Consider the following 27488-nt stretch of genomic DNA (forward strand, 5'->3'; position numbering starts at 1 on the left):
GCCAGCCTGCCCCTCCCTCATGACCCCAGCACAGTGGTGTCCATTGCCAGAGGGTCTGTCATCCCCACACACCCTCAGGCAGTGTTGACAAGGTCTCTGTCCCTGCCTCTTGGCTCTCAGGTCGGGTCAGAATTCCTCCTGATGGAAATGGTGGGGGGGATGGCTGACACTTGCCCCTCGGTCCCCCCCAGCAGTGACCCCTTTCTGCTGTCAGCCCAGCTGATGAACCTCCCTCCAGCAGAGAAAGGAAGGACGGGGCTTTCCCACAATGCCTGGACACCCTGCCGGCGTCTGACCCTGGCTGGCCATTGTCCTGAAATCCCAGCGTGGTAGCCATGTGGAAATGTGCCTTCAGGGGCATTTCCGGGGGTGCTGGACCCCGGGCTTCCCCAGAGAGACCACCCCACAAACAGCAGCCCGCGGTCAGTGTTTGTCAGGGGAGCAACAAAACGTCGGGGAAGGAGAGGTGCTCTCCCTGTCCCCGCCCCCTGCGTCCCCAGGCCTTGCCTCTGCAGCCCGCCCAGCTCCTCAGCCTCTGTGCAGATGGGAGCGAGGCGGCAAAGGGAGAACAGGGAGGCTGGGAAGGAGCATGTCTTCATGATGTCCCTCTGCTTGCCCCTGAGGAGGACCTCCGGCCGAGGAAAACCACGCAGGCCGCCCAGGCCCCCGGAGCCCTCCTCCTCTGTGTCCCCCGCTGGGCCCCTGCCCTCCCAGGCTGTGAGCAGAAAGAGGTAGACAGACCAGCATGGAGACAACTTTAAGTGAATTCAATTACCATAGCAACCAAAACCACCAGAATGGGGATTAGGCTCCAGACAGCAGTGAGCCAGGCTTCCAAGAGAGGCAGCAGTCCTGAGGCCCTTGCTGTGAGAATGGGGACCCGGACTCGGGGACTGGAGGGACACTGCACTCACCTACCCTGCACCCCTACCCACCCTCCAGCACTTTCTGGGACTCCTCACAGCTCTAGCCCACCAAGGAGCAGACGTGCATCCCTGCCGGGAGCATTGTGGGGGGGGGGGGCGGGAGACTGAGCAAGGAGTGGTGCTGGCTCCTTTTCTACCCCGTCCTTTCGTCCTTCTGTCCTTCCGTCCTTCCGTGGAGGGGCAGGGGCTGCCGGCCGGCCGCACCTCCCGCAGGGTCATAGGGAGGAGCCGAACTCTGCCCCGGCCAGTGGCTCCGCTGGTTGGAGCGTCCTCCGTACACCAAAAGGTGGGGGGCTCGATCCTTAATTGGGGCGTGTATGGGAGGCCACCAATCGATGTTTCTCCCTCACATCCATGTTTCCTTCTCTCTTCTCTCTCTCTCAGGTCAATAAAAACACGTCCTCCAGTGAGGACTAAACGATCCCAGCAGAATAAGGAGGAGCCCCAGAGCCAGGCCGTTCGGTTCCAAGGCCCAGGTCTGCTGACGACCTCGGGCAAATCACCGAGCTTCTCTGCGCCTTGGAGGTGCCTGGCACATAATGCGAGGCGAGAGTTTGTTGTCACTGTGTCCCTGGTGTTGTCGCTAATTCCACGATGACGATGATGATGGTAACGATGACAGTGACGGCCCCAGCCCCTCCTGGCCCTCGTCCATCTCCCTGCCATGAGCACCTCCTTTGCCAGGTAGAGGTGCCCAGCCTGAGGGAGGCAGGAAGGTGCCCGGGAGGCTGACACGCTGGGTGGCGATGGTCAGTCCCCTCCTGCTCCAGAGTACAGTCGCAAACCCAGAGGGACTGTGCAGGCCACCTGGCAAATGACCCATAACAGCTGGTGCTCTGGGGCTTTCTCCTGGGCTGGCCAGCTGTGGTCAGCCGGCTGTGGTCAGCCAGGGGAGTAAGGAGAAGGACCCTCCAAAGTCCCCTTCACCTCCTCATTTTGCCCCAAGGACGTTAAGCCAGTCTGTGACCTTCAGCCCAAAAGAGCTGTTGGCTTCCCGAAGGTGGAGCCGTCACCTGGGAAATGGGCATAAAACTGAGGCTGATGGCGGAGCAACGACAGACCTGCTCCTGCAGGACCAAGGACCAGTGCAGGCCCCACCTCGACGGGCCCCGTCTCGTGTGTGGGCTTCGTTCCCACGTGACGTGGGGGTGTCCGGAGGGCAGAAATGACCCCTTTAATGATGCGAGGACTTCAGACCAGGGCCGGGGAAGGGCCGCCTGGGGCACCTCCGGGGACGGGCTCGCTCGCCCACAAGCATGCATGCGCTGGGCACCAGTGGCAGTCAGACCGGGGGCAGCCCCCGGGGGAGCCCAGACAGACAAGACTCGGGAGTTCAGGTTGGTGTCGAAGAGCAGCCTCAGAGGAGCCCACCGCAGTGGGCGGGGTGGGGAGCATGGGGAGGATGCCGGGGGCGGTGGGGCTGGGCCCTCCGAGGACTGGCGTCTGGACTGGGCTGGAGGGAGAGGTGTGGTTGGCCCAGTGCAGAGGAGAAGGACTCCGCAGGCAGAGAGAACAGCCCGTGCACCGAGGGAGTGCGAGAGGGCCTGGTGTGTCTGGGGGAGGTGAGAAGTGTAGGGATGCTAAAGCCCGTGTGTGTGTGTGTGTGTGTGTGTGTGTGTGTGTGTGTGCGTGCTTGTTAGGGCATCCTGAGGGGGTGGGAAGGAGAGTGCAGGGGGTGAGACCCGAGAGGTATTCTCCCCTCTCATTTCTCCAGTGACCTGCACTCTGCCAGCCTCTGGGTGCCGTGGCCTGCTGTGCCGGAAGTCGCCAGCCCTGTTCTGAAGCCTCATGCCCCGCCAACCTCAAGAATTCCTGAGCTTGTCTTAGCGAACCCCAGCCCGAACCCCAGCCCAATTTCTTGGGTCTGCATTCCTCGAAGGTCTCGGGTGTCCCCAGCGCACAGCTTCCTCCAGCCCAGCACGAGCAGCTCTGCTTGGAAAGGACCCTGAGAGGGAGGCCTGACCACCCCTCCATCCGGGAAGGGCTGCACCTCGGTGGGCTCTGCCTGTGTCCCCTGTCCCCCACCGGGCAGCACAGCCTGACTGGGGACGCTCTGTGCTGCTCCACACCCAGCCAGTCAGAGCCCCGGTCACTTCTATCTGCGGCGTATTTCGCTCACGCCCCCTCTTCTCTGTGCCCAGTGCACTGCCCGAGCCCAGCCCCTCACCCCCTGGCCCTGGACCAGCCTGCTAATTGGTCCCCCTGCTTCCCATCTGGTCCTCCGCCTGCCCACCCTCACACTGCTGTGCTGGAGAGCTTTTCCCAAACCCGGATCTGACTGCAGCCTGGTCTGCCTGGAGCCCTCCCGAGGCCCCTGCGGCCTGCAGGCTGCAGTCTGGCTCCTTGGCTGGGCTTCCCGCCTTGGCCCCTGCTGTGCCTGCCTCTGGCCTCACACTCCGGGCACACTCTGAGCTCATTCATACCCCGGCGTCTTGGTCGTCAGGGCTCTGCTTCGTCCCCTCGGTCCTTGGGCCGATTCCTTGTCCTCTGTCCAGACTCAGCTCAGATGTCAGCTCCTCCAGAGCACCTTCCCGCAGCCCTCTGGTGGGACCACGTGCCTCCCACCCGCCCGTGCTTGCCTCGCTCTCCGTCCACACCCACGCCGCTCGCACCGGCCTTGTCGCTGCCCCAGCTGTGCGGCGCTCGCCTCCGATCTTCCTCTGGGAAATACTAATAGCTCTACCCCGTGAGCTCAGTTTGGGAATTTGCAACTCTGGCTTCTCTTCACCGCACCCCACCCCCGGCCTCAGTGACCCCCAGGTGAGGCTCAGGGAGCCGGACCTCAGTGCGGCGGCCCCAGCAGGCGGGGCCTGCGTCCGCCTGGCTCAGCGCTGGCTGTCCAGCTCAGCGGCGAGGGCGTGCTCAGAGAGCATGCACGAAGTGAGTGAATGGGTCAGTAAGTGTTCGTTGAGCTAATGTTACTGGACGAAGTCCGATTGGTTCGATTTAAATGTTTATTAAATGCCAGACTCCTCCCCAGGGCTCCCGGCTAATCTTCAGGTGGGACCGGGGGGTGGGGGGCGGTGCTCCCTCTCCTGGGTGAAGCTGCACCTTAAGTTGGGACTCGAATTCATTTCAACGGCCGGTGAACGGGGTGGAATGGGGAGGGAAGGGAATCTTCCAGGGAGAAGCGGCGCCGCTCCCCTCTCGCGGCCCTCACGCCGTCCCACCGCCGCGGGCAGCCCTGCGCTTCACTGAAAAGGCTGCGTCCTGCTTCCCTTCCTGTCAGTCCGTCCGTTTCAGGAATCTGCAGCAAAGAGCCAGCCTCTAACGTCGAACCTGCACATGCAAACTAACTCGGACATCAGTTCCGTGGCCACGCGCCCACCTCGCGGAGGGTCCCAGCGTGTCTGGCGGGAGGAGCGCCCCTGCAGCCGTCAGGACGGGCCAGACATTTTCCAACGTCTGTAAGCATGTGGTCGTGTGGGCCCCCCACCCCACCCCACCCCACCCCACCCCCGCCTCCCCAGCGAGCCGGGCTGTCTCCATTCTTTATGACTCCGGGCATGATTTAACACATACACTAAAAAAATGGAAGAACAACTTCTTAAATTTGCAGTAAATGTATTGTTCAATAGATTTGATTTACTGGTTAGGAGCGCTGGAACAGCCGCTGCAGCGATTTATGGCCTCGTTGTCTCGGGAGCTGGAGCCCATCGCCTCTGCCCGCTCCGATCCCCGTAAAACGGCCCCGCACAGGGAGGGCCCCCGGGTGCCTTGGCACCAGTGGGGGTCGTGACTGCCGCGCCCGGGCTCCGTGTGCAGGCCACCTCCTGGGTGACGCGACCGTGGCAGGCAGGAGGTGGGGGACAGGCGCTCGTCCCATGGACCTCCTGGCACTTGTTCTCAGCAGCTGGTCGGGACCGAGCAGTGGACGTATCTGGGCGTCGAGGCTTGTGAGAGATTTGCGGGGGTCCCCTCGCCTCCCTGGAGACTTGGCGGAGGAACTGAATGGGCGAAGGCCTGTGTGTGCACAAGCATGCATGTGTCTGTGCATGTATGTGAACATGCACATGCATGTGCATAAGCATGTGTATGCCTAAGGAGGAACCTAGACATAGTTTAGAGGGATTAAGATGGATTAGTCTCTTGAAGAAAACCTCCACAAGATGTTTTTGCTTTTGATTCCTAAAGCACCGGCATCTCCTGCCTCTTCCCTGAGGAAGACTTAGAAGCGTGGGAAGTTCTTCAGCTAGTGGGGCAGGTGGCCAAGGGAGACGAGGAGGACACTGTCCCGAGCTGAGGGGCAGGACAGGCCTTCAGGCAGGTGTGTCTCTGAGCCCGCCTGACACGCAGGCTGGGCCGAGCCGCGGCGGGGGCGGGGGGAGGACGGAGTGTCTGCGGAAGGAGCAGCCTGCACAAACACTGGGAGAAAAGGGGAGAACCGGCTGCTTCTACACCAGCAGCACTTCCAGTGCAGCCAGAACACAGGTTCCGGGGGCCCTGGGTGGGCCGTGGGGACGCAGAAGCAGCGAGCACTTGCTAACACCAGGAGGGGTGCCAAGGGGCGTCGACTTACTCCGGGGTGTGGGCACTTAGAGAAAGGCATCAACCAAGGGGCCACGCATTGGGATTTGTGTTTTGCGAAGATGGCTTTGTGTGGAAAGTGGACGGACGTACTGGCCTCCTTGGTTGGGCTTCCATTCCCGGAAAACTCCTTGGGCACCCCTAGCCTAGGCTTGGAGCACAGCCCCGGGCCCTCAGCTAGCATCCTGTTGTCTGACGCTTGGCACCTGCACGGGCGCAGCCCAGTGACGCAGACAGCAGGTGCCATCCACGGCGGCCACAGTGGAGCACGTTCCCAGCGAGGGCAGGAGGACCTGCAGATTAGAGCTGGGGGTGTGTAAGGGAGGCAGGAGCAGAGACCCACGGTCTGGGCAAAGGGAGAGGTCGGTCAGGGCTGAGATGACCCCATCACTGGCTGGGCCGCCCTCGGTGCTCTCCTGAGCTGCACCCCAGCTCTTCTGCGGGGGTCTGGGGAGAGGTGCCTTGTGAATGCCAGGCCCCTCGGAGACAGCGTTGTCCCGTGGGACTCCCTACAATGACAGGCATGCCCTCTCCCTGTGCTGTCCAGTGGGACAGTTAGTGGCCACGTGTGGCTACTGAGCACTCGAAATGTGGCCAGTGCAAAGAGGAGACATATTTAAAATGTTTAATTCATTTTAATTTGGGTTAACGTAGCCTCCCATGACTAGTGACTACCGTATTAAACAGCAAAGATCTACGGTGTGAGATTCTTGCAGACAGTTCTGTCAAACGCTGAACATGCGGGACTGTTACAAGTGGTCCTTGTTTCCCGTGCCTGAGGGCAGTGTGGTGCCGGGGGACTCGGAACGCTGGCGTGGCCGGACTCACAGTCTAAGGCCCCTCTGTGCCCCTGCATCGGTCAGGGTGGTGTCCCTGCCTTGACACACATTGCCCAAATGTCAGTGGTTTACCACCATGAAATAATAGCAACACAAGAGTTTACTTTTTCACTCGTTTCACAGTGCAGGGAAGGGTAGGATAGGTCTCTGCTCCACACAGCCATCCAGGGGACCAGGCTTCTTTCTTCTTGTCCTTGGGATTCTCTCCATCCAGCCAGCGGAGGGGGAAAGAGAGAGAGCATGCAGGATGGCCCCGGATGTTTGTAGGGGACTGGCTTATATTACCTTTAAAGAGACAGAGCTTAGTCACATGGCCAAACCTAACTGCAAGGGATCCTGGGAGAGGTGATCTAGCTAGGCCCATGAAAAAGAGGAATTAAGTTTGATTAGCATCCAGCCCATCTCTGCCACAGGCACCTGCAAGCTGTGTGATCTCGGGCCTTCATTTTCTCGTCTGTAAGATGGGAGCAAAGGAAGAACGGGCAAAGGTCAGATGTGAGAGACGCTGAGTCCGGCTGAGGGTCCTGAGTGTGGGCCTTGCCCCTCAGTGTGGGTCTCATGTCAGCTGTCGGGCAGCAGCCCTGCTGACGCCGGAAAGCTGGCACCTGTAGGCACACAGCATGGCACTTTCTGCTTGCCCCCTCCTCCTCAAGGGTGGACTTGGGCAGACATCAGTAGACCCTTGAACTTGCCTAACCCAAGGGACTACCCCTGGGGCACAGAAGCAGACACTGGCCAAATGTTTGCAGCAGCGTGGGGAAAGGAAGGAAGGATATTTTCCCTGGAGGGTGGGTTTTATTGGCAATAAGGAAGGTGCAATTTCTGAAATGCTTACAGCTGAAATTATATGACACCTGGAGTTTGCCTCAGAATTTGTTGGGGTGGGGGGGTTGCTGGTGAGTAGGGGTACAGAGCAGACGTGGTTGGCTTGAGTTGCTCATTATCGAAGCTGAAGGATGGGTGTATCATACAGTTCTCTCTTCTTTTGTATATGTTTGAAGTTTTCCATACAGAAGAATTTTTTAAAAGATTTTATTTAATTTTAGAGAGAGGGGAAGAGAGGGAGAAAGAGAAGGAGAGAAACATCAATGTGTGGTTGCCTCTCACACACCCCCTAGGAATGTGCCCTGGCTGGGGACCTGGCCTGCAACCCAGGCATGTGCCCTGACTGGGAATCGAACCAGCAACCCTTTGGTTTGCAGGCCGGTGCTCAATCCACTGAGCCACACCAGCCAGAGTAGGAAGAATTTTTGAAGAGCCATGATGATCCTTTTTAATGAGGCTTTGCAAAGAAGTCCAGAAACCTCTTATGACCTTGCAGCACAGGGACAACAGCTGGGTTGTCTTTGTTTACTTGTTGACTCACCAAAGCAACTGGCAGTTTTGCAGCTGGGTTTCCTGCAAACCCAGCGACGCAGAAACAGCCAGCCCAGCCCTGGGTTCCGAAGAAAAAATTCACTTGATTATGAGCATTCATGAGCTGTGTCTCTTTACCAAGAGAAGAGTGGTACAAACAGCTGGTGCACAGATCTCCTTATTACAATGTGTTTACATGGGCAGGAGATTTGGAAACAGCCCACCTTGTTTGTGGCTGCATTAATGGGGTCAGTTGTGTGAGTGGACAGTGATGGTGAGGTTGGGAAAGGCCTACTGTCTCCCCTAACCCTCCCCCATTACTCTAATGGGTACCTAAAATCCAACTCTACTTTATTGCTTTGGCTCAAGGCTGGGCTCTGTTAAAATGTGGATACTGGACCTCTGGACAGGATAGTCACTTCCACTTTAGTTTAAATGATTAGAGCAGTTCTTTCTGAGGAGGAAGGAATGGGGAGAAATAAGCACTTGAAGCTTAAAGCTGCAGAAATGAGGAGCCGCAGGATGGAGAGAGGAGCCAACAGAAAAATGTGTTGGCCTAGGGGAATCACGATTTGAAGTCTTAGCAAAATCATGATTTTATTGGTACTCACTAATAGGAAATGCCTGGAACACGCCAGTGTCTATTAGATAAAAGAAGACCAGCACTCAAGAAGAAAAAAAAGCAACTATGCACAAACTTGTCTGATTTCACACATTTCCTGAGGTCTCAGTATGAACAATAACCACAGGGAAAGAATTTGAATGACCTTCCTAACCTTCTTCACAAACAAGCACTGTGGTGAGCTGTGCCCAAGATTTAAAAAAGCTAGTTTCCAACACATGTACACTCAGTTACAATATTGTAACAGCCGATATTTGTGTTGATAATTGCATACGAGACACACTATATACCTTCTCCAATTCAACCCTCACAAACCCTAGGAGGCAATGCCATCATTCATTTACAGGCGAGGAAACTCAAGATCAGAGGAGCAAAGTGGCTTACCCAAGGTCACACAACTTGTAAATTAAGGTCAAGGTCTGGAGCCGGGCCTACCCCACCCCACATTCTCTCCCAGGTTTCGTCACGTGGGTTTCACACAGTTTCTAACTTCAAGCCCAGCAAGCTTTGGAGTCGGCATCTCCTTGAGCCAGGGTTTTGGCTGACGGGCTCTCATGCTGACGGGTTCGTGACGGGCTCTCACGCTGGGTTTTATGGGCAGGCACAGTCGCGGCTGCAGGCAACCAGGTGCCCCACTGACCACATCCTGGCTGTTCCCGGGGAGGTGGCATTCTGCCAGAAAGGAAAGAGTTCCCTGAAAACCAGTCCTGTTCAAGAGCAGAACACGGGCCGGGTCCCCAAAAAGAGCATCAACTGAGGCCCATTTTGATGGAAGAAGGCTGGAGAAGGGGGACCCCGGGGCTGTCCTCGTCTAGGATCGGCCCCAACTCGAACACCCTCACCCCCCCCTCGCCATCCTCATGCCGGTGCCTAGGAGCAATCAGACAGGACCTGGAGGTCGACCCCTGACGAGTTTATTGCACACCCTCAAGTACACACACTCAGGGGAGCTACGGGGATGGGAGCTGAAATAAATTCCTAATGCAAATGTATCGAGCACCTGCCATGTGCCCAGCACTGAGCTGGCGCTTTCAGAGACGGCTGGGAACTGGCCCGTGCCTTCAACAGCTTAAAGCCGGGAGCGAGACTACCCTGCCAACAGCCAGGGCAATAAGAACTGTGTTTGAGGAATGAGGAAGCCCCCACGGGGAAGGTCTCGGTGGGGGGGGACTTCACCAATGGTCTTGCGTGACCTTTGGGCTGGGTATCAAAGGTTTTAGGCCGAGTGGAAGTTTGCTAGGAAGACAGAAGGACACAGGAAGTGGCGAGGGGTATTTCTGGGAAGATGGTACCACACCCACGAAGGCAAGAAGGTGTGAAAGGTTGTGCCTTGGCCAGGTAACAGAAGAAAGGTGAGCGAGTGCGTGGAAGAAGGTAAGGCCGGAAGGGAAGTGAGGGAGACGACGGGATCGGAACAGGGGTTTTTAGAGCTAAGGACCCGCCGCGGAAGGCTGCGGGAGGGGCTGCGATGAAGCCACCCAGGGGTGGCTGCGGCAAAGCTGGAGAGGCACAGAGACGGCTGGGGAGAGCTCGGGGAGGGACTGTCAGCGTCAGCATGAGCTTGAGAGGCGTGGCCCCCGTCAACCCTCCAGGGCAAAGGACCGGTGAAGAAGCAGAGAGGGACCAGGGCAGAGCCCGGGGAACAGCGGGGCACAGGCGAGAGGAGCCACCAGCCGGGAGCTCAGCCGCTGCAGGCTCCAGCCGCCCTCCCTCAGGTTGTCACTGCAGAGCACGGAGCAGTGAGGAGGGCGCCTTTCTTCTTTCCGGGGCCCGAGTCCCCGTCTCAGCCCCACTTCCTCCTTCCCTTCCCTCCTCTGCCCTCACCTGGCCTCTCCCTCCGGGGGAGCAGAAAGCACCCCCCCCCCGCCCCCCGGCCAGGGCTCTGCCTCCCCAGGATCTGCCTGGGTGGGAGCAGGTGTCAGGCTGGCAAAGGCCAACTCTCGGAGGACCCACGGGGGCCGTCAGTTCTGACCGCCTCTCCTTTGCTCTAACGGGCCTCTACACACTATGACAGGTGAGACCGCCCAGGCCTCCCAAATGGGGTTGGGGGAGCAAGAAGTGGGGGCTCCCCTACGCTCTCAGGAAGGGTCAGAAGCATCTGAAGGCTGTGAGAGTTCAGCCTTCAAGGCTACTAATACTGGACAGTACTTGCTGGCCTGGTCAAGCAGGACAATCTGGACAACGCCCAGAATGCAGCCCCTGGCCTCCCGAGACCAAAGCAAAGCTCCCCGGCACCTCCAACACCACCCCCTGCCTCCTCTTGGGGAACGAGAGGAAGCCAAGGCTCTGCTCAGCTCTGGAGTTCCTCCGGAAGACTTCACCCCGAGGAAGACTCAGAGGGAACAGCCCCGGCCTGGGCACACTGCACCCCTCCCCCACCCTACCCACAGAGGCCAGACGCGGGAGGGCCCAACAGAGCCAGGTCAGACTGCTGACCCGAAGAGAAAAAAAACCAATAGCCCAGGGGGTGGCAAGAGGGAAGGGTCAGCGCATCCCGCTGATGCGTGGCCTGGGACGCCTCCTCACGCACCAGCCACTTCCAGTGTTTCCACCCATACGATGCTGGCGGTGCCTGTGGCGCAGGGCCCCTGGAGACCCAGCCAGGGGTTCAGAATGTGGGGGCCCCACCGCCGAAGGTCGCTATGCCAAGACCAATGGAATCCAGGGATTTGCAACGTTGCTTTGGATTCCTTGGCGAGCCTCCTCTGCGTGGGCCCTGACAGCCCCCCTCCTGCAGCCCCAGCCGTGTGGCCTGGCCTCCTGCATCCCCAGACGTGTGACCTGGAGAGGGCCACTTAGCCCCTCTGCACCTCCATTCGGTGCTCAGGGACTGAGACAAAGTGAATTCTGATGAATTCCGATGGGCACTGAGTGACTGTTCACACGGCCGCGTGCAGGACTAGGGACAGGAGGCAATGGCAGGATCCGATCGAGAGGGCACCCAGGCCAAGGGCGGGCCCTGGGAGAGTGAGGGGCCGCCCCGACTGGGTCCCTCCTGGGTCTCCACTTTCATAAACCCTCGCCGTGCAGGGACAGGTAGGTAAGGGAGGGCGGGTCCATGGGCGGCCTCCAGGGACTTACTCCCGCAGCACACAGCTGGCCCCCAGGAAGTGCCCCAGGCGCGCTGACTGGCCCAGCCTCTTCCTCGTCCCCAACCCTGGGGCCCTCCCGCTATTCCTTCCCCAGCAGCCTCTCTGCTGGAGTTTAGGGAATGGACTATCTCGCCAAGGCGGACTTGACCCATTGTGGGCTGTGGCGTTTGTATAGTTACGTGCACGGAGGTGCATGCCTGCTCGTGCGTACAGGATCCAGCAGTCTCCAGTCTTCCCCGGGCCGATTTCCCCACGCTCCCTGCCCGTACCACCTTGGCCTTGAACGGCAACCACCGGCAGCTACAGCAGACTCCCCATGTCCCGGGCACCAAGTGCTTTGTCTGTGAGGGTATGATCTCAGAAGGTAGGTAGCACCGTTGTTGCCACGGCATGGCAGATGGGGAAATCAAGGCACACGGAAGTTACGTGGCTTCCTCGAGATCGGACAGCTAATGAACCGCAGAGGCAGGTCCCAACCCAGGCAGCCTGGAGGTGGAGAGCCTGCAGCCCTTGGGTGGGTGGGCCCACCCTTCCAGCCCCCACCCCAACATGGGGCCCGCGGCTGAAGTGGGACAGCCGCAAGCAGGGAGGGCGGGAGCAACCGTTCTGGACGCGCGGAAGCACAGCTGCAAGCGGCCAGCCTGTGCAGACGTGCCCGGGAAAGAGCCACGCAGACGCGCCAGCCCGGCCTGTCCGCGGAGAGGCTGACGCTCAGGGCAGAGCGGGCCGCCTCCCAGGCCACAGGGTGCCAGGCTCTGCAGGGGCGGCCGGAGCCGCAGGGCTGGAGAAGAGCCCCCCGTGCCCACAGCCTGGAGAGGACATACACACAGACAACAGTTGTCTGCAGGAACACCGCCTTTAAATAGAAAAGAGCCGGAAATACACCCTGAGCTCACGGGCTCTCTCTCGCTCTCCCTCTCACACGCGCGCGCGCACACACACACACACACACACACACACACACACACACACGCCACACCACGGGAGGGCCAGCACAGGGACTGAACAAACGCCTCAGCTGTGTTGGTGGCACGGAGAGGAAACCTAGTGCCCTGGCAGCTCCTGGCTTTCTGTTCCTATTTAAAATGTCTGAATTGGGAGCATCAACAAGCTCCCAAATTAGCTTTTTAAATAGAAGCTGAGAGTTAAAGGAAAAGCGGCCGTGTCATGGGGGAAAAGCGAGTGAAAATCCCGGCCAGGCCAGGCCAGAGGCAGAGAGGGGGAAGGCGAGGCCAGGCAGTGCTGGCAAGAGGCAGTGGGGCCAGGCGGGGAGGGGGCCTGCGGTGGGGGGGGAGGGACTCGCCTCCCTCTGAGGGCCCCTCCAGCTGCCTGGTCAGGGGCCTCCTTTCTGTTCACCACTTGCTCTCTCTCATTTTCCAGGCCACCCGCCTGGTTGTGAGCAAGGCTGGTAAATAAAACCCACACTGGCCCAGAGTAGAAATTCAAGTCTTCCGTAGTTTCCTCCGGACATTCTCAGCAGAAGGGAGAACACAGCCTACAGCTCTTTTGCTGAAACGTTGAGACGAAAGCCCAGGGGGAACGGGGCCGGCTGTGTGTGGGGAGGGTGCGTGTCCAGATCGGTGCCCTGTCTGCCAGCAGGGCCACCAGTCTCGGGGCAGCAATGTCCGCCAGCTGACCTCTGGAGGAGAAAGGGTGTTCTCCACTAACTGCTCCCCAAAGCCCCCAGGCTTTGGGGTTACCCAGCTTGCTGAGCACCCCCAGATGCAACACAAAGACGGGAAAGTACAGGAGTTCAAACCCGGGCAGAAATAAAACACTGGGTCTCAACTCTCCCACGTTGGACCTGGGGGTGGAGGACTGAAGGCCCCTCCTGCACCTGCCCACCCAGCGCCTGAGGGCTCCCAGGGGTCCCAGCCGCTGAGCTGGGCGGTGGGCAGTCCAGTCGTGAGAAAATTAACTCTTCCCCAGAGGGAAGGGAGCGGGGAGGTGGGAGCCGAGCCAGGGCCTTCCCTGAATTCTTCCCCTGTCTGCCAGGGAGTGGCAGTGTTGTTAATCATTATTACTGTATGCAAATCAGTATGCAAATCCCACACGGCTCCAGGACTCCAGGCAAATGCTAATACAACCCACGCCCACCTCTTGAAGGGCCAATTGTGCACCTCTCAGACTGACACGCGGGGGGAGGGGGCCTTGGGGAGGGTGGGAGGAGTGAATGAGAAAGGGGCTCCTAGCTCCCACGGGCCACGGGGGCCTAGACCTCAACGACCTGCCCCATCCCTTCGTCGCGAACAGGGCGAGGGCTTCTCCCAAGCCAGGGGCCCTGCTCTGCACCCGAGAGGCCCTTGCCAGCCCCTGCCCGCGCGCGCGCTGCCGTTTCGAGCACACCCTCCCCTCCACCGCACACTTCAGTCTTCGCTCGGCCTCTCCCAGGCACCCACCTCTCCGCACCCAGAACGGGGATCGCTCCAGCCCTTCGGGTCGGTCCCTGCGGCCCAGCGCCAGGCCGAGATCCCGGATTCAGGGCATCGGCGCCGGAAACGGGAAAATGTAGAGCCGCGGGTCCGCACGGTTGGCGAGGACCGAATCCTCCGCGCGCCGCCGGCGCGGGTGTAGGAGCCTGGACCGTGCACCACTCTTCCGAGAGGCGCGGGGCTCCGGCCGCGGGGCCCTGTGGCACGTGCGGCCCGCCCGCTCGCCCGCCGTCCTGGGCCGAGGCACCAGGCAGTGGGGATCCCTGGGCTTCGGGGACCGCCCGAAGGCCTGGGCAGGCCCGGGCGGAGAGTTCCCATTCCCGAGACCAGACTTGAATCTGGGTCCTGGTACACGTGGCAGGACGGGAGGGCGAATCCCTGCCTTCAGGCGGTGGCCCTCGCGCTCTGGGAGGAGAGCGGCCCTCACGTGGGGTAAGGACAGAATGTTTCCCACACACCCGCCCCCCCGACCCGTCCAGTCCCGCAGCCCGGGCCGAGAGCGCCGCGAGCCGGAAAGCTTGCGCGGTGGCGGATTCCACTTCGCCAGGTGGCTGGGCTCGCAGCAGCGGCTGGTGTCGCGCGGACGGTCAGTGAGAAAAAGACACCCAGCCAGGTCCCCACATACCCCACGCGCACACACGCTGGGCCTCCCGGCCACGTCTCACCGGGCCCCCGCCACACACGTCCCCGAACTCACACTCACGCCTACTCCGCGCTCCACCCCCACCCCCACGCAGAGCTCACCTTGCCGCGCTCACCCCTGTGCCCACCCTCAGCGGCACACGCGCTCACACCCGCGTCCGCACACTCCGCCACCTCCAGGCACACCCTAAGATTCCTCCAGTCGCCCCGGGAGCCTCACCAGGATCTGCCTCCCCTCCCCGGCCCCTGCCCCCGCTCACGCGCGCGCCCCTCTAGACACACACACACACACGCACACACACACACACGCACTCACACCCTTGCGCGGGGAGTCACTCCCCCTCACACGCCCTGGGCACCCTTCCGCGGCGAGCCTCGGGGTCCTCCCCATCTCGCTCTCTGCTGCCTGGCGGCCCCGCGCTCCCGAGTCGGGCCTGAGCCGCTCTCCGGCGGGGATCGGTCGGGAGCCCAGGGCGCAGTCTCGCAGCCTCCCCCGGACTGTTCTCTCCGCCCCGCCCGCGCCGCGCCCCCGCCGCCTCCCCCTTCAGGAGAGGGACCTCTCCAGGCAGCCCGCGGCCCGCCGGGCTCCGCTCCGCGCGGCGCCGGCAGCGGCGGGGGCAGGGAGCGAGCGAGGGAGCCGCGAGCCCGCGAGCCCGCGAGCGGAGCGGCGAGGCGGGGAGGGGACGCGCGGCGGAACCGGGGCTGGGGTGGCGGGGGAGGGAGGGGCCCACGGACAGACGGACGCACCAGCGGACGGAGCGAGGGAGGGAGCAAGACTTCGCCTGCGAGGAGGAGGCGGCTGCTGGGCGCTCCCCCGCGCTGCTGGGCGCTCGGCGCCTCCGCGGCCCCCGGTCGGAGCTCCCTCGCGCGCGCGGGGCGCGGGGCCCGGACTTGCTTCGCGGAAGGTAAGAGGAACGCGACCGAGCCTTCTGGAGCCAGGAAGTGTAAGGAGCGCGGCTCCCACGCCTGTTGCTCCAGCTGCCCACGCGGCATCCTCCCACTCCCGAGCCCGGGTGGGTGGGCGCCCGGGCGCCGGAAGGGTTGGGGGTGGGGCCGGCACCGCGGGGGAGCAGGCAGCCGGCCCGGGGGCGTCGGTTCCCTCGGGCTGCGGAGCCACCTCTTGGCAGCCGAGCGAGAGGAGGCTGGGGGCTGGGGGTGTGAACCTCTGCCCTCGTTCCATTGGCCTGCCCTCCCTCGGGGTGCCGGAGGCAGCGCCCCGGGATCCGGCGGCGGGCGGCGGCGGCGCCTTGCTCGGTCCCCCCGCTCTTTGTGGGAAGAGGAGAGAGATGGCTGAGGTCGGAAGCAGGGAGCAGTTCGGGGCGCTTCGCAAAGTTCTCCAGCCCGGGGAGCCGGCGGGGAGCCCGCCGGAGGCTGGGGGCCGGCGCCGCGGGTCCCGCCCGACGCCGGGCTGCCCTGCGAGCTCCGGGGAAGGCCTCCGAGGGCCAGCGCGGCCCGGGCAGGGGTCAAAGGACTCACGTTGCGAGGTGTTTACACCCAGGATGGGGCGCGGAAGGGACTGGGCAGAGAAGTTACCTGGAACCGACCGAATTCCTGCACTTGCTTAGTGTTGACATTTGAATCGAGTCCAGGATGTCCTGCTTTTTTTTATCCCGGGCAGCCGTGACAGGTCAGCAACAGGCTGAGGTTCCGGACCTGGAATCTCAGAGCGAAGGCTCCGTTGTGTTGCTTGAGAGGGCGTCTGAACTTTCTCATGGTCCTAGGCACGACGCGGTCTGTTTATAAGACCCTGCAAGGGTTGCCATAGGATGCATGTGGGTATTTTGCGTGAATGTACATGGCGGTTACATTTACGCCTTATTTACTGTTTCTTAAAGGGCACCTGGGTGATTTATGTCTGTAGGAAGGGGGCCTGGGCGTGCTCAGATTCAGTGCAAAGTGTGTGTACATTTCCCCATGTGGACGTGTTGGCACACGGGCAGGAATCGATGTGCTTATCTTTCCTTGTCACTACTTGAATGCAACAAAATGCAAATACACAAGAGGCCCCCAGAGGAAGCAAGATTAGTAGCGTCTTTCCTTTTGCTGTTGAGGAGCCTGGAAATAAACACCAGTTCAGGAAAGTGCTCTGGTCAGCCTAGGAGTGGCACTGTGGGAGAAGGGGACCTGTGTGTGTGTCCCAGGCCTGCACCCCAACGATCTCAGCTTGGCACCCCGGCTGTCTCCTGCCCGCCCAAGCCCGCCCCGTGGGCACTGGACAGAGCTCCCCGCATCCTCAGGACCCTCCCCTCCCCGCCCCCCCAGACTGGTCCCACTGTGGGCTGGGCGATGTGATAGAAAATTGTGGAAAGTAAAAGTTCCCGGAGAGGCTCCTGGCCCCCAGCACTCTGCCGAGGTCGTCGAAGGGCAGACCTTGGTGATGTGACCTTTTCGCTGCCGGGAGCCTGTCCCCAGGTCAGGCGTCAGGCCCCAGGACAGGCTGCCTGCTCCGCGAGCTCTGCCCGCTGCCGGCCCCTGTCCTTCGCCAACAGAAGCTGTGAGACAGAGCCCACTTTTTACAGCAGGGGAGTTCGGTTTCCCTTTTCCAGGATTTTTTTTTTTTTTTTTTTTTGCGTTTGTCAGTCCAGCACTCACCTGTTTTGAACGGCTCTTCCCTGGCCTGCCCCCACCCCCATCTTTCCCACTGTCAAACTCTTCTGCCAAAAACAAAAATAGCTCCAGATTTTTCATTTGTAAGGCGTCCACGTCCTAGTAAAACCTTGGCATTTGAGGCGTGTGCCGTGCCATTGGCTGGAAATGGGGCCGCACCGTTGTGCCTGCTGGAGGAATCCGTACCCAGGTCGGCTCCAGGAGGTGCCGGTGCCCGCCGGGGGCCCGGGCCGCAGGGACGGCCGCCCAGCAGCCCTACTTGGGCCGGCCGTGCCTTCAGAGCCGTGTGGAGGGTGGCTGCGTGGCCCGGGGGCATGGTATCTGGTGGGGCCCGTTTCTAACCCTGGACACCCTCTGCCCGGGACACACACACACACACACACACACACACACACACACACACACAGAGTACCAGTAGGTAATTGCTCCTTTTTGGGGGAACCTTTTATCAGGGGGCTAGGGCTGGAGTCTTGAGAGCTGACCTGGCTCTTCCCTGCCCTTGTTTGGGAGGCTCGTCCTGCACTGGAGCACAGGGTCAAGGTTTGGCCTTGGGGCCAGAGGCCTCAGTGACAGGGAGGGGCTGTGTTTCCCTCCCCAGCTCCCCGTCGTTCACCTGAGAGCAGTCGGGAAAAGGCCCGTGGCCCTCAGAGGAGAGGCTGTTGGGGGTGGAGGAGCAAGGGGGTGGGCCCGGCTGGGCAGGGGCGGGACCGGGCGCTGGGTCTCGGGAGTGGAGGGGACGCGGCACCGGGAAGAAGGATGGAAGGACAGGCATCCCCCTCCCGGGTGCAGAGCTGCAGGGTCCTGCCCAAGCAGGGTGCCCCCTGGCTCAGCCTCCTCTTACTCTCTGCCGCTCAGACACCCTGAAGGCCCTGCCTCTCTGAGCTCCGTTCTGGGATAACGCAGGGCTGTTTAAGGGTGAGAGGTCGAGGGCCCCGACTCTGGGAACCTGGCCCCCTTTGCCCTCCAGGGGTGCAGGGGGTGGACCGGACCTCCCATAGCCTTGGGTTCTGAGTGATGCAGGCTCTGTGCCCTGTTCTGGGCACCAGCCTCATCACGAATTCCCAGAACTGCCTTTGCGGAGAAGAGGCTCCAGCTAACTCCATCCCCACAGCAACAAACCCAGATGCTCCGCTGCCCGCTTTGCACGGGCGACAGTTCCGAAGAGGTTTCACTGAGCCCTGAGCCACAGCCTGGGGGTCCCGGATCCAGCGGAACCAAGGTGGCCACCGCCATCGGGCTCCTTGTCACCTTCTTGTGCAGCTCTCTGATTTTACGGGGGGGGGAGGGGTGTGTGTGAGGATTCTCTGATTTTAGGGGGGGGGGGTGAGGCCCAGAGGGCGAAGGGGACTTACTTTCACACGTTCACGCGGAACTGGAGCTGGCACGCAGGGCTTCCTGAGCCCGAGCTCTTGGCCACCCGGGATGGGGGGAGTGGAGCCCCTGCACCCCGCTCTCTCCTGGGGGAGCGTCAGGACCCGGCCACTCCTCGGTCGGGAACGCCATTTGGCGGTGAGCTGACCGATGGCCTATTGGGAAACCGTCAACCCCTGGACGCCCGGACCTGAGCCACTTAGAAGGGAACTTCTGAGTCTCGGTCTCCTCACCTGAACCACGTGGGTGGAAATGCCCACGTCAGAGAATTTTTGAGGAGGTAAATGAAATGTGAGTCATGGAAGCGGCCACGACAGGACCCAGGGCGTGGTCGGGGCCCAGTCAGTGTTAACCGAGTCGGGGCCGGAGTCGTCTGTGGCTGAGGCGGGCGTCGGGGCTCGCTGCCCAGACTCCTTGCCCCTGGGTCACCCAGCCCAGTGTGTGCTGAGGGCGACCCAGGCCCCCTGCAGGCCGAGGGAAGAGTAGGGAGCGACCGGGCGCCTTTCTGGAGGGTGGGAAACGCACATGGCCTGTCCCCAAGCCTCCCAGCAGGGGCAGGTGGGTCGGCCGCTGCCGTGGATGAACGACCCCGTCCTTCCCTCCGCTCCCGGAATCAGGCGCTCGTCAGTCCAGTGCCGTCTTCCTGACTCTCTCAGTGGTGACATTTATCGGGGGTGACCCTGTCATTCCTGTGGTCTTCTCTGGCATCCGAATCAACCTCCCTCTATGAGGGAGCAGAGGCACCTGTGAACATTCTCTTTTGCATGCAGATGGGGAAACTGAGGCAGGGGTTGGCGCCTTGGGAAACCCGGCTGAGGGCACAGTCGGCCAGAGGCACGTCAGTGGCATTCTTTAGGTCCAGATGCGTCCTCAGAGTTTACTGTCGTCGGCTTGGAGAGGTCACGCCCACCTCCGAAAACCCCTGGAAGACACCAGCAAGGCAGGGAGTGGAGCCCACAGCGCACACGGCGGCGTCTGTGACAGCGGCTGGCGGCTGGAGCCCACGGCCCGAGCGACCAGGGACGGCTGCGCTGGGTCATCCAGTGATGGTGGAGGCGGCCTGGCCTTCGCCCCGAAGGAGCTGGTGTGGACGGGGAAAGCAGGGCGGTGGCCGGGCCAAGCCCCTGAGCTCCACGTGACACTGCCTGGGCTTACACCTCTCTGCCCACTTGTGACATCAGTTAGTACGTCTCCTCCTGCCTTGTCTTCCTCATCTGCAAAGCGGGGGCAACGGCAGTGGCTGTTGGTGGGGTCGGCTGAGATGGCGCAGGTGGGCATGGGGCGCCGTGCCGGCACGCGGTCGGGCCTCAGGAAGCCTTCGCCGCTGTGGTTCTCCTCCCAGGGGGACGCGGAGGAGAGGCGGGCCCCGGGGCCGCACTGCTGTGAGGTGGGCTCGGGCCGCCTGCCGGCGGTGGGGCACCTGTTCAGCCCCTTCTGGGCCCCTGAGTGCGTCCCTGGCTCTTCCCCCCAGGGCTGCTGTGAGCGCGGTCCTCGGGGAGCAGCGCAGCGCCCGGCCTGCGGCAGCTGCTCGGGTACTGCTCGCCATGGTTATTGGTAAGACACGCCGAAAGCATCTGTAATCTTGGCCAGAGGGCGATGGATGCTAGAAAAGAGGGGCGAACAGGGCTGGGAGCCAAAGGAGGCAAGAGTGTCGTGGTGGGGAGCACCGCCGCGAGGGTGTGGGCCTGGTGGGGCTCTAAAGGGACGGCTAAAGGGGGACGATGCTGCCGAGAGAGGGGAGAGGGCCCGGAGACCGAGCCCCAGGAGGCCTGTCTGGGAGCCGGCCTGTGACCTCGCTGCTGGAGGCTCGGTTGGGCGCATGGGACGTGGGGCCGGAGTGACGAGCTAGGATCCGACTGTGGAAATGCTGGGAGGTTGGGCCGAGGAGTGTGGGTGTGATTTTGTAGGTTGTGGGGCAACGCACCACCAGAACTGTGCCTTAGGGAGATGACTCTGAGCAGGATGGATTTCTGGGGACCAGGAGAGAAACGGGCTTGGGGGTCAGTGAAGACCAGCAGGCCCGGGGGGAGAGGGCCTGAGGGCGCTGGGGCCTTAACGGGGGCAGTAAGAACCATGGTCTCATTATTTGGCCACTCTGTGGGTGAAGCAATGACGAAGGTGGCCAGGGTGACAGGCCTGGGGTCAGGGATGCCCGGAGCAAAGGGGGAAGAGCAGCTTCCGACAAGGAGGGAGATCTGGTTCATCCTGTCCCATTTCACTGGCTTCCGGGGGGGACCGGCCAGCGGCAGCGCAGCAGGGAGGGGAGGTGGAGGTCTGGACACCGTGTTCGGGCTGGGAGTCAGGAGGAAAGCAGATTGACAAGCAGAGGCAAAGCCCCAACCCCATCAGAAGACTCCCTCCTGCCTGGTTGCTGTAAACACAGAGCCGACGCAGCTGCGTCGTTTCAGAGGGTCCCGAGATTCTGAGTCAGGGCTGCTTCTGAGTGATCAGTTTAGGGTTCGTGAACGCCGGCGTGCAAACCCCAAACAGTTTCCCGTCGCCGCTACGTGCGTTTCTGTGTCACCACATGTCTCTCTGCAGATGGTGTGCATTTGGGGATTGCAGAGTCATCTCACTATCGTCTTTAAAAAGCCAGATCCGGGAAGGTAAATCTGTTTCCCAAAGCCAAATATAATTCTCTGCGCCATCGTGCCCTCCGTCCAGGCAGGCGGCGGGAGCTATGTGCGCGGGGCAGCTGAGAGAGCGGTGGGCCTGGCCCCGGTGGGGGGAGCCGCTGGGGGTGGGCTGGGCCAGGTGAAGGAGGCTGGGGGGTGGGGGGAGCGTGTTGTTACATAACCCGAGGGAGCGAAGGCTGGTGGGCAGATGGAGACGGGAGGCGAGGCATGTGGAGACGGCAGTGAGCGCGGATCCGCTTCCTCGGGGAGGGGGAGGGACAATGCATGGAAGGCAGGTGACCAAGAACCAAGAGTCCCTTTACAGGGAGGGGAAGGGACGCTGCCAGCCTCCCAGCCTTTCCCGCGTCTTTCTGTCATGGCTCTGAGGGTGGCCGCTGCACCCCAGGTTGCTGGGTGTCCCAGAGAGTAGCGCTCCACTGGGGACAGGCTTCTCCGTCAGACCTGGGGACAGAGCCCCACCAGGCCCCAGGCCCACCGGAGCCCCCTGCCGTCTCAGAACTTTCCAGGCCTGGGCGAGCCCAGCCTCCTCCTCCCCGGTGAGAAGTCGAAAGAATGTGTTTACCTGGTCTCCTGCATCCACACCCCACTCCTGATTACCCTGGTGGGTGAAGAGTGAAATAAAAATTAGCATGTTTATCCCACTTTGAAATTCGTTTAATGAGAACTCATTTACCCTCTCCCAATTTTAACTCGTAATAATGCCATAACCTTTCAGAGCTGATTATTTCCTGGGCCTTCTCACGTCTTCCTGCTGAAGGGGCTTCCCCTCCACGTGCCCCTGAGCCCTCCCGGAACCTGACAATCCGGCAGGCAGTCAGCAACACCTGGTGACCCTACCCGGCCACACTGCTCGGTGACAGGTGCCCTCCTACAGAGGAGGAGAGAAGAGATTCCAGTCCTCTGTCCCGGGTGGGGATTTCAGTTTAATTCGTTTGCGTGCAAGACAGCGGTTGTTTCCCCCACTAGGGACCCTCCCCTGTGCCCCGGGACCCACCTGGATGTCAATCACAGACTCACCCAGTTCTCTGCTCTCTCCTCCTGTCCCCAGGGGTCGCTGAACTAAGTGCAAGCTGGTGTGCACAGTGTCCGCGCAGGCGCCGGCCCGAGAGCTGGAGTCACCATGGCGGCAGGAGTGGCAGCCTGGCTGCCTTTTGCGCGGGCGGCGGCCATCGGCTGGATGCCGGTGGCCAACTGCCCCATGCCCCTGGCCCCGGCCGACAAGAACAAGCGGCAGGACGAACTGATCGTGCTCAACGTGAGCGGGCGCAGGTTCCAGACCTGGCGGACCACGCTGGAGCGCTACCCGGACACGCTGCTGGGCAGCACGGAGAAGGAGTTCTTCTTCAACGAGGACACCAAGGAGTACTTCTTCGACCGGGACCCCGAGGTGTTCCGCTGCGTGCTCAACTTCTACCGCACCGGGAAGCTGCACTACCCGCGCTACGAGTGCATCTCGGCCTACGACGACGAGCTGGCCTTCTACGGCATCTTGCCCGAGATCATCGGCGACTGCTGCTACGAGGAATACAAGGACCGCAAGCGGGAGAACGCCGAGCGGCTCATGGACGACAACGACTCGGAGAACAACCAGGAGTCCATGCCCTCGCTCAGCTTCCGCCAGACCATGTGGCGGGCCTTCGAGAACCCGCACACCAGCACGCTGGCCTTGGTCTTCTACTACGTGACCGGCTTCTTCATCGCCGTCTCGGTCATCACCAACGTGGTGGAGACGGTGCCCTGCGGCACGGTGCCCGGCAGCAAGGAGCTGCCGTGCGGCGAGCGCTACTCCGTGGCCTTCTTTTGCCTGGACACGGCCTGCGTCATGATCTTCACCGTGGAGTACCTGCTGCGGCTCTTCGCCGCGCCCAGCCGCTACCGCTTCATCCGCAGCGTCATGAGCATCATCGACGTGGTGGCCATCATGCCCTACTACATCGGCCTGGTCATGACCAACAACGAGGACGTGTCGGGCGCCTTCGTCACGCTGCGCGTCTTCCGCGTCTTCCGCATCTTCAAGTTCTCGCGCCACTCGCAGGGCCTGCGGATCCTGGGCTACACGCTCAAGAGCTGCGCCTCCGAGCTCGGCTTCCTCCTCTTCTCCCTCACCATGGCCATCATCATCTTCGCCACTGTGATGTTTTACGCCGAGAAGGGCTCCTCGGCCAGCAAGTTCACGAGCATCCCCGCCTCCTTTTGGTACACCATCGTCACCATGACCACGCTGGGGTAAGTGGGCGCTGGTGGCCGCGAGCGGGCCGGCTGGATGGGGCGGCGCAGCCCCGGAGGGTGTCAGGTGTGGGCCGAGGGGGGAGGGGTGGCTGTCCCATTCATGTGAGCAAGGGAGGTGGCCTCGTCCGAGACTCGTGACTGACTTGTCTGGAGGCTGTGGCTTGCTCCGAATTGAGCTTTCTTTTGGTGTGTTTTATAAAACTTAGAAAGTTAAGTCACTGTTTCTTTTTTCGGCCACGCATTCTGTGCATGTGTGTGGAGGGCGATCGCTGCGTTTTTATTCGCATCTGTGCATGGAAGGGAGAGAAAGGGGGCAGCGGGTGGGGAGGAGCACGTGGTGGCAGTCGGTGAGCGTTGCGAGGACGGCACAGGTTTCCACGAGCAGGAGACACTGAGAACACGCCTTTGGGACCTTTCCTGCATTTTCTGGGAGCCCCTCTGCAGGCTGGTCTCCCTCTTGCCTCTCGTCTTTCTGCTGTGCCAGGTGCTCAGGGGTCGGTCCAGCAGCCCCGAGCAGACTTTGTGTGAGTGACTGTGCACTTGGGTTTTCTGAAAAGCGGGGCACCCACTGTGTTTCTTCCTCTCGGAAGGGGGAGCAGTGCTGCTCGCTCTGCCTGACGCTCTGACCGGATGGCCTGGCCCACCTGGGTGCTAGGGAGGTGGTCTGAACGGACCAGGACGTGGGACACACAAGCAGCAGGACTGTCAAAGGGAGGGAGACGGACGCACTCAGCAAAGTCACAGGTGACTGTCTCCTACGCAGTGGCCAGCCCAGAGGTCCCATCTCCAGCTGAGGTCACAGAACAATAATTATGGGCTGAGATGGGAAACTTTCCATCCAGAGCAAGGGGCCCAGGAAGGAGATGACCATTTCCCCCTAACAGGATTAGCGCTGAGGAAGTCCGCTTTTGGGAAACGTGCATTTCCTAGGGTTTCTGCTTCAGCCGCTGCAAGTTGTTGAGGCTAATGCAAACGCCTTTCACAATTCATATGCTGGGTCTGTATTTGCTTAGGCCAGGAAGCGTTATTTTATTGCCGATGGAGAGTTCATGGAGCTTTTTATTTGGTCTTTGACAATTCGGTCGGTGGCATCCGGCGATGTGATCTTTCTCCTGGCCGAAGCCCTGTGGCTCTGGCCTGGGTTTTTCCGCAGTGCTGAGTGTGCTCGCTTACTGGGCATGACCGAGCAGGTGACGGGACCTCCGGACACGGTCACATCTGGCCCTGGCCACGTGGTTCAGTGTGCTGAAAGTCCAGAAAGGTTGCGGGTTTGATTCCCGGTCAGGGCACAGGCCTCGGTTACGGGTTTGGTCCCCAGTCGGGGCAACCGATCAATGTTTCTCTCTCACATCACTCTCTCTCTCTCTTTCAAATCAGTGAAGCATATCCTTGGGTGATGATAAAAAAAATAAGAAATGATTACGTTTGTCGTTCTGCCACACTGAAGGAAGTGGCAAGGGGGCGAGCAGGGGGTGTCACCGTCATTGGTGACGAAGGCCGCATCGGATGGGGCACTGCCTTCGCCTCTCGTCCGTCTGACGCAGGTCGTCCCGCCCCTCCTCCCACTCCGACACACACGCTGCTTCCGGCGGCTGCTCCCACCTGGAGCGGACAGAGTGTCTGGTCACCAGGCCTTGTTTCTCTGGGCTCAGGTCGCAGACGTGGGCCTGGGGGTGCCATGGACACCAGGGGTGAGAGGAGCTGGAGGGCGTGCCGCTGTGTCGGGAGAGGTGGGCGTGCCTGCCTCTTCCAGGCTGGCCCTGGCCATCCCTGCCCCCCCACACTTTCCTGAGGGGCCCTCGCCCCTGGCAGGGACCCGCCCGGCCACGCGTCTGACCGGTCCAGTGCTCTCAAGTCCCCCTGGACGGGATTCGTGAGACCAGAGCGACACCTCCGGCTGCCGCGGGAGAGAGCAGAGCTGAAGTGGCGTCATTTCGGAGGACAGCCACGGGGACTCGGGGGCCACCTGCCTGTCGCTGCACTGTGAGCACAGCCGCACGCATGTGTCCACTGTGCATCAGCGTGTGCTGGGCACTTGGCACGGGTCATCTGTGTGTTCACACAGCCCTGCTTCGGGTGCAAAAACTCATGTGCAGATGGGGAAGGTGAGGCTCAAGGAGGCTAAGTAACTCTCTGTGGCCGCAGCGCGGACAAGGGGCAGAGCTGCACCCTGCTCCCCACCTGTCTCCACCCACCAGGGCCCATAGCGGGGCTGGGATGGGACCTTCGGAGTCATTCCTTTGTTCTTATGGCCTCAGGGTGTCATCGTCCACCCTGAGGTGACAGGCCGCCCTGGTCACATCACTAGTCAAAAAGGCATCAGGGCCGTGAGTACGACACATCCGGCCCCGTGCCAGGCACACGGGGATTTTATGAATGAAACGTTTCCTTCTGACCCGTGGGAATACCGCCTTCCGGCGAATGGCTGCTTTCTCAGGAAAGTCCAGGCTCCTGCCGCTGCTGGGCAGACCACGGGCTTCCTTGAGCACTTCACCCTGCAGGTCAAGGCGCAAGTCCACCGTCAGGGACGGACAACATTGGCCTCACGCTCACTTTCTTGGGGGAGAGCAGCAAGACGGTGCCAGAGAGCGAGGGCAAGAGGCCAGGAAGGGGCTTGAGGGGCGCTCGTGCTCCCCCTGACTGCGGGCTGCGGCCTTTCCTTCCCCCAGGCGTCGGCACGTCTAGGAGGAGAAACCAGTGGGCAGGGAAGGAGGCCTTGGTGGTGTCTTCCTGAACCTCACAAGCAGGGGGAAAGCAGGCTTTTCCTTCCCTTCCACCCTGGCCAGTGTCATCCAGGGCTGGGCTGGCTGCTTTGACTTTGACCTGACTTGCCAGTTGGAACCATCACCCGGCTCACTACTCGGCTATACATAGCAGGTGTTGGCAAAGTGCTTTTGAAGGGACAAGGTGGTGTGAATGGGCCACCTTTTCTATGTGCTCGGTCTGATACTGTTCTTGGTGCCTGCCAGCCCTGCCTGTCCTCTCCCTAGGTGGACCCCAGGCCTGTGCTCTGCCCCAACCCCGGGCCCCCCGGGAGAGGGGAGAGAGCCTTCCCCTGGTGCCAGGTCTGTCCCCCGAGATGCTCTGCGGCATTGGAGGCCTTACCAACTCGACTGTGGGAAGGGTATCTGCCCCTCGCACGTTCACCGGCTGGGTGTAGGTCCATGGACCGTCCCAGAGAGCCTGTCCTTTTCTTACTGGTTGCCTGCCCCGTGGCCTCTGTCTCGTTGCTTCCAACAGCCCCCAGCAGACACTCAGTTCTCCTGCCCCCGGACCCTCCCCACCTGATCCTTCCCCGAGCTCCTTTTCCTGGTCTGGAAGGACGGTCTTCAGCCCCTTTGCAGAGCAGGGCTGACCCACAGGCCGAGGCCCATATGGCCAGTGAGGGGCTTGCCTCTTCCTGGCTCTGGTCGCCATCGCTCCCTGCTTCCCCAGGACTGGCGGATGAGTTCCTCAGGTGTCCCCCAGGGAGGGACCTCCTGGAGTCAATTATCCCCGTTTACTTAATAGCTCAACGTATCTCACGTTCCCAGAACACTAACAGCTCAACCACCACCAGGGCTTGTGGGTGGCTTCCTTCCGTAGCCTCCAGAGCTGGTGGGGGGGGGACCCCCTGGGCCTGGCCCGCGTGTCCCTTCTGCCCCCTGACAGTTGGGCTCCCCAATGCCCCATTAAAGGATTAATTTCTGTTCTCCTAATTGATGCTATAAATAAAACAAATCCTCATTTATCTCAGTTAACAGAGGGAAGGGATAAAGCAGAACTCCCAATATTAAATAGGACCAGCACATCTTATGTTGGGAATTAGTTTGGGAATGTATTATGTGCCATAGGTTTTTTCAAAGCCGATTTTCCTTCTTAACTTTGTTTGACTTTGCTTGGTGTCGCTCATGGCCTGGGGCCTGAGCTCCTTGGTGGGTGAGGCTCTGGGGGCAGGGTGGGGGGAGAGGGGAGCTCTCTGGAGGAAAGCCTTGTGAGCGGGCATCCACCAGGGGCCTCCGAGGGCCAGCTCCGGGCCCAGCTCTAGGCCCCGACGGGAGGAGGTCCTCTCAGATAACTTAGGGAGGGGAGCAGGGCTTGGGAAGGGCTCGGGGCAGCGTGGCTCCCGGTGAGATGGCCGCCTGGTTGGCTTGGTTATGTAATTAAGACCGGCAGCCTCTGTCACCCCGTGCCCTGTGACGAGAGCTTTGACAGTGTCCAAACATCACT

General features: G+C 61.2%; 1 protein-coding gene across 2 annotated transcripts in view; it reads left to right on the forward strand.

The window, feature by feature from the left end:
- Positions 1-15207: 15207 nt before the first annotated feature.
- KCND3 (potassium voltage-gated channel subfamily D member 3) overlaps positions 15208-27488 on the forward strand; it is a 179265-nt gene continuing 166984 nt past the window's right edge. For both annotated transcript variants that reach the window (XM_045817343.1, XM_045817344.1), the window contains exons 1-2: positions 15208-15341; positions 22099-23276. In XM_045817343.1, coding sequence (XP_045673299.1) covers positions 22171-23276 — 1106 coding nt within the window. In that variant the 5' untranslated portion in view covers positions 15208-15341; positions 22099-22170. The remainder of the gene's footprint in view (positions 15342-22098; positions 23277-27488) is intronic.

Source organism: Phyllostomus hastatus, unplaced genomic scaffold (genome assembly GCF_019186645.2).
Source record: "Phyllostomus hastatus isolate PE091 unplaced genomic scaffold, TTU_PhHast_1.1 phas_scaffold_216, whole genome shotgun sequence".
Taxonomy (NCBI): domain Eukaryota; kingdom Metazoa; phylum Chordata; class Mammalia; order Chiroptera; family Phyllostomidae; genus Phyllostomus; species Phyllostomus hastatus.